Here is a 13,082-nt window from a genome sequence, read left to right as displayed (position 1 = left end):
AACACGGGGGATATTATTTTATATAAATAGTATTCTTCTAAATGTGCTGTTTTGTTAAAAAAAAGAGTTAAGCCCTGGCTGGGTAACTCATTTGATTAGAACATTGTCCTCATATTCCAAGGTTGCAGGTTCCATCCCTGGCCAGGGCACATACAAGAATCAGCCAATGAATGCGTAAATAGGTGGAATGACGAATTGATGTTTCTCTCTCTCTAAAATCAATAAGTAAAAATTAAAAAAGTAAAAAATAAAAAAATTAACAACTAGATTGTATACCCCCAAAAGGATTCATTCTTGTTACTCTAGAATGAGATTAATGAAAAGTAAAAGAAATTTTGAAGGAATAACTAGATTACATTAACAAAAAAAAATGTTTTTAGTTCATCTTTTCAGACATCTCAAGCCTCCTATGTGCTGTTTTACTTTTTCGAGAAAATAGTATGTTTGACAAATAAATAGTATATTTGATAAAGAGTGTATCTCAGAGAGCTCTACTCCTAACTTGCGTGGCAAGTACAGAATTCCCATATAACTTCTGAACCCTATCCCCTTTCCATTCTCCTATTATTAACATCTTGCAATAGTATGGTAGATTTGTTACTTTTCTTCATCACTGTCTTAGTGAAAAAATATAAAGGGAAGTAAAGTGTAGAACTCTAGCAGGTTATTCTTCCTCCTAATAGTCCCATTATACCCTGATGCTTCTTTTTTACTTTGGAGGGGAAACAATTTGGTAATCTCTTTTCAACTGGTTATGAAAATTTCTGTTCTTCCACCCCCATCCAAAGCCCTTTAAAAAAATGAGCTGTGATTTCTCTGGACCAGTCCCCATTGGGAAAAAGGCAGAGTTACTAATATCTATCAAACTCTATGCTATCTTTTAATTCAGTAATAGTGAATTCCTAAAGTTCAGAGGTTCACAGTACACTAAATAAAATGTTATCTTTTTTTGACTACATTGCCTTTTAATTTCAGTTTATGGAACAAAGTAATATGATCCTCTGATTGCTTTTAAATATATTTTTCAAAATTTAAATCATGCAGTTTTCAGAAGAGATAAGAAACAGAAAGAAAGCTGAGAATACATGGACAATATTTGATATACAACTGTATAGTAAATTTTTTTCTGAGGCCATTGTATTTTTTCCTGAGCAAATCCATTATAATACAGGGTGGGGCAAAAGTAGGTTTACAGTTGTTTGTACGGAAAACAATAATTAATGAGCAGTAATACAAGAATAAACTCTGTGTTTCGTGTACTCACAACTGTAAACCTACTTTTGCCGCACCCTGTATATATACTCACCCTGAAGAACCATGTGCAGAATTGCAAAATAATTTGCTCTCTTGGAAACTCTTGCATTTATTGGCAAAACCCCACAGAACCTGCATCTAGCTCAAAATGTACCCCTCCCCCCCATTACTATAATTTTTTTGTAATTTGTGGTGGTGATGTTTCTTAAATGGTTTCAAGGATTTTCCATTTTGGGCTAGAATTTTTAGGTTTTTCTCTTCCTCCCTAGCCCTCCTTATTTGTTTAAAATTAATTCATTTCTTTTTAATTCATTCCAAATGTTTTTTGTGAGGATGGTCTTTATTTTTATCATTTGTTTGGTTTCCATACCTGATTCTTCCTTTCCTCTTTCTCTTTAGTATACTGTTGTAACTGTTACATGGTTTCTATATTTTAGTTCATTACTTCTATTCCATTCCAGTAATTGCTACCATGAACATTACTGCCTTGATAAGAAAAATCTAACCCAGTCTGGTGTTTGCAGTCATCCTTCTTCTTACTCTACTGCCCCCACTTTACACGCTTTTGCCTGCCATACTTGCCTTTGTCCCCTGGTCTCTTTTTACTTGGAATCTACACCTGACAAATGAAGTTACTTGTCTGTCTTCAGTATTTTTCACTGATAGATTTTTGTTTTCTTTTTGGTGGGTCTTTTTGATTTAAGTTATTTTGCCGTTAAAAAGTAGACTATATAGAAATTTATTTTTCTTCTTCTGGTTCAGGCAGGGTTTGGGAATAAAAGATTTGTGGATGAATTGGTGGTGGTTGTAATTGCATGCTGAGCTGGGCAGTTTATTTTTGCAGATCTCGGTAAGTTAGGTATTAGTCTTGGTTTGATTTTGGCTGTTTTCTCTCTATGAAAGCATAGTTAATACCTGTCCCTGTGGACCTTGACTTCAGTTCTGAGTGAGTAGCAACAAAAAATGAATTGCTCAAATTCAGTAATTGATTATTGGTTAGTAAAAAATATGCTGATAGTACAGGGTGCATTAGCAAGAGTGGGAATTTACTTGGAAGAAACCATGTGACTGTAAAACATAAAATATGAGTTTTGTAGCAGAAAATTTAAAATTATTTTGAAATTTGATACCAAAATTGGATTTCTAAAATTTACATGTGATACAGTTAAAGAGAAACAAGGACTGGTTAGACATGGATCCCAGAAGATTCAGAGCTTTTCAGCTTTATGTGAGGTCAGAGATTCTCACCCAAATAATTTTATAATTTTTCCAAAAAGTTGAGGATTTGTATATTTACATTTTAAACCAGTGTACATTATTAAAACTGTGGTTAATATGCAAATATTGAATATCATACAAATGTCAGATTTTAGTTTGAATAATATTCCTTAGCTTCTGTAGCATTTTATTAGCAAAAAGTATAACTTAATAATTATTGTGGCAAATCTGGCTTAATTAGTCGTGGGAGATAGTTATCAGAGAATAAGGTATTCCTTTGTATATGCATATTTTTATTTTTTGTGTATGCGTATTTTAATGAAAACTTAAAGAAAAACAGTTTTCAGTAAATATATCAAAATCTGGATATTTTAAAGTTACTCATCAGCAAAATTTTAATTTCCCAGAATACAATATGTGTTTAGATGCTGTTACTTTTTTTTTCAAATATGCTATGGTTGTTTTCTAATTGTGATGCAAAGCATCAATGATTAAAACAAAATTAAAGCTAACCTAATAAAGGAACTACTTAGACTGTCCTTTAGTAATTTATATGCTGGGTGTTTGCTACTTTGAAAAATTTAATAATTATACTACTTACCAGAATATTAGGCCATGCATATGTTAATTAGTATGTTTATATTTAATGTAGAAAGAAAATATTTGATTTCTTGCCTTATGTAAGATTGGATCCTAGAAGCTTATCTTATTTACTAAAAAGTTTTTTCATTTATTTAATGAAGAGTTTTTACTGGGCATATAGCCTCTTCCCTCCTTGAACTGGCCCAGAATTGGTGGAGAGAGAGAGGGAAAAGTGGAGAGAAAGGAAATTTAAAAACACAGTATTTAGGAATAAAGGATTGACATTTGTTTAAATGATACTTTATTGCAAGGGACCTTATTTATTTAGATCATTAGGGACCTTGAATAAACAATTGGCTGTGCCCTGGGTAGATGTTAGACAGATGATCTATTTGCATTTCCCCCTTTGTGCTTTTGAATGCCTGGGAAACTGTTAGTGTGAAGGAGCCGGTTTATCAGCGCAAGGACAAGGAAAAGATAAGTTGGTGTCGTCCACATGCTGCAAGCGGCTTCTTTATTTACATACGGGACCGTTTGTGAAAATGTTTAATGTTAAATTAACTTAAAACAAATTTATGATTTTAATTTTGTCTGAGTTGAAAATTTGCAGAATGTATTTGGAAATTACATTTTCTCTCTGGCAGGAACTTGGTATGAAATTACTGATCTATTTAGTTTATTTTTCATGTGATTTTCTTCTTCTTCTTGTAACTATGGCTAGTTGATATATTTATCTTTGTTAGTAAAATGTTTCATACGATTTAAAGAAACCACTTTGTAAAAATCCCTTTCTGCTGTAGTCTCTGTTAGGTTTGAAAATTGGCATTAATTCTAGGGTAGTGTCAGGCAAGCTTTTTGTTGTTTTATTTAGAGCCACCATTGTTCTTTGTCTTGCAGATTTTTACTATGCATTTCAGCTTATTAAAATTAGGGTCAGTTAGCAGTGTAAAAGCTAATTTTGTTTTACGTATACTGCCTAACGCCTCATACAAACACTTTCTTGAGAGTTATTACTTCTGTCTCTACCTTTAAGTAAGTGGGACCTTATGTGTTTCTTTTTTATCAGTTTCAGAAAAGTTCAAGAAAAACTACCACTAGTTCTTTTAGAGAAAATGTCTGACATATTCTAAATAACTACGACCGATGAGAAAAATAAAGCTCAGAAATGTTTAATTAATCATTGGTAATAGAAGTCAATGGCCAGCCGTGGTTCAGTGATCCTGTTGCTGTGAAGAATTTAGGGAATTGCAGGTGCCATTAACTGAGTGTAATAAAGTATTTGGTCTCTGAAGTACTTTATTGAGTGTTGTGTAGGAACAGAATGGCACCTGACTTTCATAAATGCCTGATATTGAAGAGTGAAAAAAATTTTCAACTTCTACTTGTTTTGCCCTCTAGTTTGAAATTTTATTGTGAAAAATGCAGATATAGAAGTCTATTGATGGTGAAATGGGAATTGATATATGCACCTTAAAAAATTGTTAGTATGAAGAAATGTGTACTTTAACTTCATTTTAATCCTATGCATTAGGATGGATTCCATTCCGTTTGTTAGAATTTTGTGTACAGTTAGCTCTCAATTGAGCAGAATGGTAAAAATAGGAGGAAGGTCAGCAATGAACAAAAATCCCAGTATAAAAGAAAAGTGATCTCTGATTATCAAGGGAAAGAGAAGGAAATGTGTTGTGGAAAAGAGAGATTCACTATGTATAACTTCATCTTGTAGGAATATGCTCACTCTAGGAGGTTGGCTTAGTAATTATCAAGAGGGTAATTGTGGAAGATTGCTGTCATGCCCTCTTCCCAGAGGAACCAAGCCTGTGGGGCATCAAGCAGTCCAGATTTCGGGATTCTTCTGGTGGGCTGAGACCTGGTAATCAGAACTGCTGATTATTGATCAAGGTCTGCCCGAAGACCAAGCATGTTTCAGGGAAGGTGAAGTTGTCCCAGATCCTTGCTGTTTCTTAACCAGTTAAATCTATAGCACCGCTGATCAGAGCCTGGCTGTGCCTATCTATACCTAGAATGAACTTTATTTGCCTTACCTAACTAAAAGAGCAGATACGAATTGAGCCTGAGGAAATTGTGGTAGTGGTGTGAGTCAGTCACAGGCTTTTAATAAAAGTATTTTCTTATAGAGGACAGTGGCTAATGCTTATGGCTATGTTTTGTTTTATATTGACCTGATACATGAAATTGTTAGAAATCCACTTTTTATATCAGTTAAATCTAGGATCGATTCTTTGCTTTACAGTTTCTATACTTTTCAACAGAAAGCTCATTTATGTTTCCTGTTTTGTTTCCAGTAAATTGAGAGAATACATTCAATTTTACTAGTAATCAAAGATGTGTAAATTGTTTATTCTTTCTTCAGGTCAATTTGGCAGTGTTTATCAACATTTACAGTGTGTGTTTATTGATTTCTAGGAAGTTAGAAAATAAAGAAACGCACATAGATTTATGTAAGCACATACAAAACATTTTTTAACCTGGTAAAAAACTGGGAACAACTGAAATTAATGTCCTTGAATTTGAGTTGGTCTGATATTTTTCTTATAATTAGAAACAGATTCTACTTCTTTGATAGAAATATTATGGAACAGATAGAAAATAAAATCTAATCGCATGTTGTATAATTTTGATTTGTGACAATATTGATGTTGACTACTTTTCATCACTTGATATAAGGATAGCTGTAGGTACTTTCTATATTGTATAGTTACTCTTTCCCTTTTATAATTAGTAAGTGTCATGGGAGGTACTTTGAAATTATTAAATGTCTTATTCCTCAGATTAGTTTATCAATATGACCTGATGGCTTCCTATTTTGTTGGATGGGTTATAATCAGTTACTATCATTATTTTGATGCTCAAATTATCTGGAGGTTATTATGCTAAGTGAGATAAGTCAGTCAGAGAAAGACAAATACCATATGATCTCATATGTGGAATCTAACGAACAAAATAAACTGATGAACAAAATAGAAACCGGGGCATGGAAATGGAACAGACAGCAGTCAGAGAGGAGGGGCTTGGAGGGCTGGATGAAAGAAGGTGAAGGAATTAAGCAAAATAACATGTATAACCCATAGACACAGACAATCGTGTGGTGATAGCCAAGGGGAAAGAGGGTTGGAGCTGGGTGGAGGTGGGCAAGACCAGGGATAAACGGGGATTGAAAGAGACTTCGCTTTGGGCTATGGGTGCACAATGCAGTGTGCAGATGGTGTTTTGTTGAGTTGTACACTTGAAACCTGCATGGTTTCATGAGCCATTGCCAACCCAATAAATTCAGTTTTTTAAAAAACTTGATGTTTTATACTCAATGGAACTTCTCTCACAGATCGAAGTAGCCATTTCTCTCTTAGTGGAGAATAGAGTGCTTAGAAATCAAGGTCTGGACGTGAGGTGGTAGGGTCTTACTGCCCCAGGTCCTGTTGGGGACAGAGCTGGGGATATATATAAATATTTATATGTAAATAAGGATATGCATTTTATATATACTTTTATATATCTATTTTTAGTAAAACCATGAATTCACACAGGTACTCTGAATTTCAAGCCATTACTTCAGAGTTCTTTTTAGTTTTATTTACTACTTAAATGTCCCCCTCACATTGTTTGGGCTTCTGTACCTTGCTCCAGGTCAGTGCAGCCCCCACCCTGGTACAATTGCTTTCTTCGCTCTGTTCCAGACAACTGCTTTCAGTGTGACTAGTTCAAGATTTGGGAAAGAGGGTCCTTTTGCTCTTTAAAGCACAAAGTTTTTATGTTGTGGTCATAATGTGAAAATAACTGATTATACTTGTAACCCAAGATTACAGATTCTTAGATAAAAGCTCTATAGTTTTAAACCTCATTGCATTTACTGCAACATTTGGAATCCTTTAATAGTGAAGGCTGGAGATGGAGATAGTTTACTATGGCTTATACCTTTGGAATCAAGCTACAGTAGGGCCCTTAGTTCTTAAGTATACATCTTCACCACAAGCAAGTCATTATACTCAGACCATATGTTTAGATTACACAGCTATTTTCCCTCTAGTTTATGCAATCTTGAGGTTGTAGGTTGGCAAAATAAAGAGTTTAAACAGTTACACAGTTCTTCCTTATTTAGTCTTTTACCAAATCTCAGATTTGATGGTTTTGCTTTCTTGATTTTGTCTACTGTGTTTACTCACAATTAGGTCTCAGCTCCCAGCTGACTACAATTGTTAAGATGCCTTTGATCATAAAATGCATTGATATAAGAGATGCTACCATGTGTAAAAATTTGCGTCTTATCATGATGAAATAGGTTGTTAGAGACAATTATTCTTACTTAGAGATTTCTTTAATTTTTTGAATTAGCCTATGATTGCTGTCTTTCTGCGTCTGATTTCATCTCAAATCTCTGTCAGTGTCCTCCAACTAAAGACCACCAGGATAAAAAACCTGCCGTTGGATAAATTAGCTCAGTGAGGAATTATGCACACAATGGGGAAACTTGGGGCATCTCGGTAATAGAGTGTTAGAGAAGATTTATTATAGGAACTGAGTTTGTATGAGGTGATTTGGGGGTGAAGGAAGTGGGGCTTTCCTCTGAATTGGGTACTATCAGGAAGCCTGGGTAGTTTAATTATTAGATATCCTAATATCTAGAAGCATGGAAGACAGAACTAAAGCTATCATTTATAATGTTTGATCATCTTTGTAATTTGGATGGAGTTCCTGTTTTTGTTTGTTGGGACATGATTACAGAGTGGTGGTGTTTGATACTGATTTGTCATGGTCATGGCATGGCTTTGTCTAATGTTGATGTTTTATGAAATTGTTTATAGTCAATGAGAGAACACCAAGACCTAGCTTTGGGTTCTAAGCCAGCTCCTACTGGCCTACTTGATATTACCAGGCAGGGTCCCAGATGTCAAAGCCTGCTTTTCTACCTTCTCATCTATTCCTACCATCCTTCTTTGTACATCTTACATGAATATTTCATCTTCTGTCTCTCCTTTATCTGTCTTTTGTGCACACCACTTTGTCCCCTTTAAGTGCTTCCAGGATACCCATGCCTGAAGTTTAGAAAACAGATAAAAGCATCCGACCTCTGATAGTGCATAGATTCCAGGATCCTTGGAGCCCCACTTCCCTTCTTGTTTATCAGCTTCACACTTTCTTTGTCTCATTTGCTTCAGCAAGTTTGCTGTCTTTCTTGGTCTTTCCCTCAATAGAATTGTGATGGGATTTCAGTCTATATTTACCCTAACACTAGCTTGGCACCCTTTTAGAACAATGCTCTCAGAAACTGAAATTTCACTCCCCAAATTGCAGCTGCAAGCAAAATGTGCATATCTGTACCTATATACTCCAGGCCATTAGGATACCACCCCAGTTAGATTCTAGTGACTCCATGGTCCTGTGTCATAGATGGGCATTTGATAATATTTGTGTCCATTCTTTCCTTCTTCTCCCTAACGTAGGAAAAAAGGATTCTCCTGTTTTTACAGGTCATACTTCTAGCTGAAATTTAGTAATGTCCTATCCTGTATATTCTGATTCTTAAATAGAAGCTTGATTTTTCCTCTGCTCTCTTGAGCTTGTTAGAAGTTTTTAAGCCTTAGTGAATTATTGTCCAAATTAGTCTTCTAGACTCACTCTTTCAAGACTTTGTCATTTAGTTTGTTGTTTCTGTTCCTATCCGTTCTTAAAGAATGGATACTTAATTTTCTGGTAATTATTTTTCTCTTGACAAGTAAAATTTATAAGCACAGTTATTTGTTTAAAACATAAAAGACAGTGACTTTTATATAGGACAAAATAGTTTGAAAAATTTATACTGTAAAAGGGTGAATTGGCCATTCAACAATATAGATATACAAGCATATTTAGGGGTATCTGGTAGTATTCATTGGAGAGTAAAATAAGATCACATGGTGGAAATTAATTTTACACAGTAGTTTGAATAAAATAGTGACTTAAAATAGTAGGAAATAGAGAAAAAAGTATATACCAGATGGGAAGATTGACCTACTAAAATATAGAAGATGGGAATGATTAAAAGAATCATTTCTGAAATTAACATAAATTGAGAACCTATTATGCCAGGTTCTCTAGGCTGTAGAGTTAGATGGATGAAAAGATGAGGTCTCTGCTTTCAAAAAATTAGCACAGTAGGAAGAAGGACGTTTAACATTTTAATTGATAGTGTGACAAATGGAGCAACAAGGTATATAATAATTACAGTGAGGACACAAATGAGGGAATATGAATTCTTAGAATTATTTAAGAAAGATTTCATAGGTGTTCACTGGGATGTATTTGCTAGACTCGACTCAGGAGCAGTCAGGGTATGGCAGAAGTTATTTGGTTACTGAATAATGACAGTTTTCATGGTAATGGAGGTAATACCTATTTAAGGCTAAATTTGAAATTGTTTCTGTCTTTTACTTCAATTAAAAAAGTTTTCTACGTTTAAATTTCTGTTGCCACTTAGTGTTGAATAGAAAGAATTGTGACCCCAACTTATTCATAATTTACTTTTCTGTTACCTTTGCATCCAATGCATGGATGAAGGATTGGTCATTTTAATAATTGAACTTATAACTGAGGTTTATGTATTAAATGATTAAAAAAAACCTTGTTAATTGGTAGATTTTAATGTTCTCCAGATTATAATGGGCATTTTAAAGTGCATTATGATATATTTTTTTGTTGACTTGGTATAGAGATATCCTTTTTTTTGAACCCTTGTATCTAAAAAAAGAAAATTCCTATAAATGGTTATTTTCTTTTATAGGTGGTAGATCATCTAATGCAAAATTGCCCTCGGTTCCAGCAGTTGGTTCAGTTCCACAAGACCAAGTTTCAAACATGAGGTAGTCAAGCTGCTGATCTGGACTTCTGTGATTTCCTTTTTATGACTCTTTAAACTGTCTACATACAGTTATTTAAAAAATTTTTTTGTTTGTTTCTATTTTAAAAAACTTAAATGACATTTAGTAACTTGTAAATATTTTAGGGTTCCTATTTATTTATTTAGATTTTTTATTGACTTTTAGAGAGAGAAAAACATCGATGTGAAAGTGAAAGATCAATCGGCTGCCCTCCTGCATGCCCCCCACCTTTTTAAAGATGAGATGTAGAGTTTTATGAGAAGTGGCTGTTTGTGATTAATAAATGCTACATGCGTGGCAAATATTTAATTACACAGATAGTAGCTTATGGCTTATTTTTCATATGATTGTAAACTGAAAGTTTAAAATTTGTTGTCCCTCTTCCATAAATTCCAAAAATTGCTGAAAAAAAAGTTATAGCCAGTCAACCAAAGCCACAGTGATACTGAACTGTAGATAGATTTTGTTTTTTATTGTCATTAATGTTGTTTAATTGGCAATATGCATTTCAAATTCTGATTTGGAATTTTGTGAGTATTACCCACCACTAGAGTTCTCATGGCTGAGTTCTTGACCCTCCTTACCACAGCTGGGAAATGCACAGCACTCTGAAAATATGGGCACTCAGGGGCTGCATGTGTGGGCTTGCAGTTGTGGTATCATCCAGGAATAAGAGGCTCTGAGAGAGAAGTACAGAGGACTAGTATTAATAGTAATTCTTGGAAAGAGATGGTTATTGAGAGCAGAATTTTCCAGCAGCTTACCAGTTGATAGTTTCAGTAGCAACTCTAGTTGGTAGTGTGAATAGGAAGTAGTTCTTATGGGAGTAGTAGATAAGTAGTGGCTGTTTGTGTATATGTTTGATTTATAAGTTAGAAACTGAAGCTGTGGATACCTCTAAATTTCCTGAAATGCAGGAGGCTTTAAAAAAAACTCATTAAATGTATATATATGCGTTTATGTGTATATATAAGCAAAAAAACATTAATATGTAAATTGAAATTATTATAAATGTGTCATTGAAGTGTAGTCTTTTCAAATGGAAAGTTGTTCAGATTGTATTAGAAACAAATTGTTTCAGAGATAGGTATCAGTTAAAAAGAACAAACTGATTCTTTCAGTCCATAAACATTTATTGAGTCTCTACCAAATGTTGCAGCTGAGAGCTTAGAAATGAAGACATAGTTCTTGAACTCAGGGTGCTGCTGGTTTGGTGGTGATAGACAAATATGGTAAAGACTTGATAGAGTTTGTTTAGATTATAAGGCTAAAATCGAGTGCTTTGACCTGGCTAGTTATGAGACTTCCAATAAGATCTGATGTTTGAAGTGGTTGTTAACAAGGATGTTTGTCAGGGTTTGGAGTGAACATGTAAAACAGAATCAAACAAGGATAGTCCAGGTGGAAGGAATGGTATACATAGCAAAAATGAGTCTTCAGGTAGCTTTTAATTTTTCACATAATTTTACATTGCTGTGGGAATACATTTTAAAATTTAGAAAATTGATAAATTCTAATGAATAATTCAGGTAACTTGACATCTTTATATTAGTATTACAGAGAGGCTTGAACATGCTTTGGAAAAGGCAGCTCCTCTTCTGCGAGAGATTTTTGTGGATTTTGCACCTTTTCTTTCTCGGACACTTTTGGGTAGCCATGGACAAGAACTGCTTATAGAAGGAACAAGTAAGTGGTTTTTCTTTATTTTATATAAATATATATTTAAATTTCAAGGTTAAAAACTTAAATGAGTAATTAGAGTTGCATGAATTTTAATTTTTTAAAGTGTTTTCGACTTTTAACAAGGTTACTCTTAGTCTGTCTTTAAAAAAAAATATGTCACGCCTCCTATTATAATCTGTTCATTTTTTATCAGTGTTTTGAATGAAAGAGAAATTAATTTATGTATTGGACTGAGGAACTAAGAGTTTTTTTTTTTAACACATTAAAATTAACTATGAGAATAGAGAATTGGAGAGATTAGTGCTACTGTAATTAGTGGGGCATTTACCTGGGTTTTTACTTGAATTTAAGATCCTTATGAACAACAGTGTATTGTCACATATTAGGAACATGAAGAATGCATTACTAGTCTCTAGTAGTATTCTTTTTACAAGCATCTAGAGTAATAGTAGTTTTGTACTCTATCCTGCTTACATCACATTTAGATTTCTGGGTCTTTTCTATGTAGTATACTTTGAAATTGTTGTTAACCTAGGTAGCATGTAGAGAAGTAGGTTGCCGAGTGGCGGAAGCCATCCTATCTGTGGAATGGTTGAGGAGTATTGGGACATGTTAAAATTTTATTTCACATAAAGCAACTGCCATGTAGTGAGTGTCTTCAAATATTAAAGAGGGAAACTCAACCAAGTGAAAGTAGACTTACCTGAATTTCCTCAGACAGCAGATATCAGTTGAGTGGAGAAAAATTACTTCTGTTAACAGCTTAACAGACTGACTTCAAATACCAGTCTTCATCCCATAACTAGAATTTTTCAAAGGAGAACCTCGAGGACTTTTATCAGTGATAACGTGGAATTGATTTTTGCATTCAAAAGTGTTTGGGCTAGAGTAGTTGGACTAGATTTTGCTTGTCTATACCATGGTAAATTGTTTAGTTTTAGACAGATTCTCCTGAAGTGGAAAATCATGGGAAAGCATAATTATCTGAATTTCAGTCTCCTTAAATATCAACTTACAGCTTTAGTTACCATAATTTTTTGTCAGGTAACTGTCACTAGGTGATGATCATCTAAGGAATTTCTTAAAATTTGTGAAAAAGTCCCTTTTTTTGGTTTGTAGAAATATATAATGGAAATGCAAGGTATAGGTAACAGTTGATCTGTATCTGAGTGTTAACCATAGGATATCAGTACTTTATTTGACCCTTAAAATATCTGTTAATAAGTAATAAACTTTAGTTAAAATAGGAATTTCATTATCATCTCTACTGTAGACATATATGGAATTGGTGCTGAGTGATTTATTTCTGTATAGTCAAAGAGTAGCACTGAATTTATTTGAAAAAGAAAGTCCAGGTTTTAGAAATATTTAAGTTTGGGGTGAAAACTTATTTTATTTGCTGCAGGATATAACTTATTTAGCTATGGATTATTTGATCTAATGAAGTAATAAAATTTGTAAGGAATTGAATTG

General features: G+C 33.8%; 1 protein-coding gene across 2 annotated transcripts in view; it reads left to right on the top strand.

Moving 5' to 3' along the window:
* The window catches only part of LRBA (LPS responsive beige-like anchor protein), a 504,104-nt gene that overhangs the window by 125,512 nt on the left and 365,510 nt on the right, over positions 1-13,082 (top strand). For both annotated transcript variants that reach the window (XM_087816509.1, XM_087816508.1), the window contains exons 32-33: positions 9,830-9,908; positions 11,479-11,612. In XM_087816509.1, the coding sequence (XP_087672635.1) occupies positions 9,830-9,908; positions 11,479-11,612 (213 nt within the window). The remainder of the gene's footprint in view (positions 1-9,829; positions 9,909-11,478; positions 11,613-13,082) is intronic.

The sequence above is a fragment of the Miniopterus natalensis genome, chromosome 4 (genome assembly GCF_054644295.1).
Source record: "Miniopterus natalensis isolate mMinNat1 chromosome 4, mMinNat1.hap1, whole genome shotgun sequence".
Lineage (NCBI taxonomy): Eukaryota > Metazoa > Chordata > Mammalia > Chiroptera > Miniopteridae > Miniopterus > Miniopterus natalensis.
The sequence above is the reverse complement of the archived record's forward strand: the minus strand, read 5'-3'. Positions and strand labels throughout refer to the sequence as shown.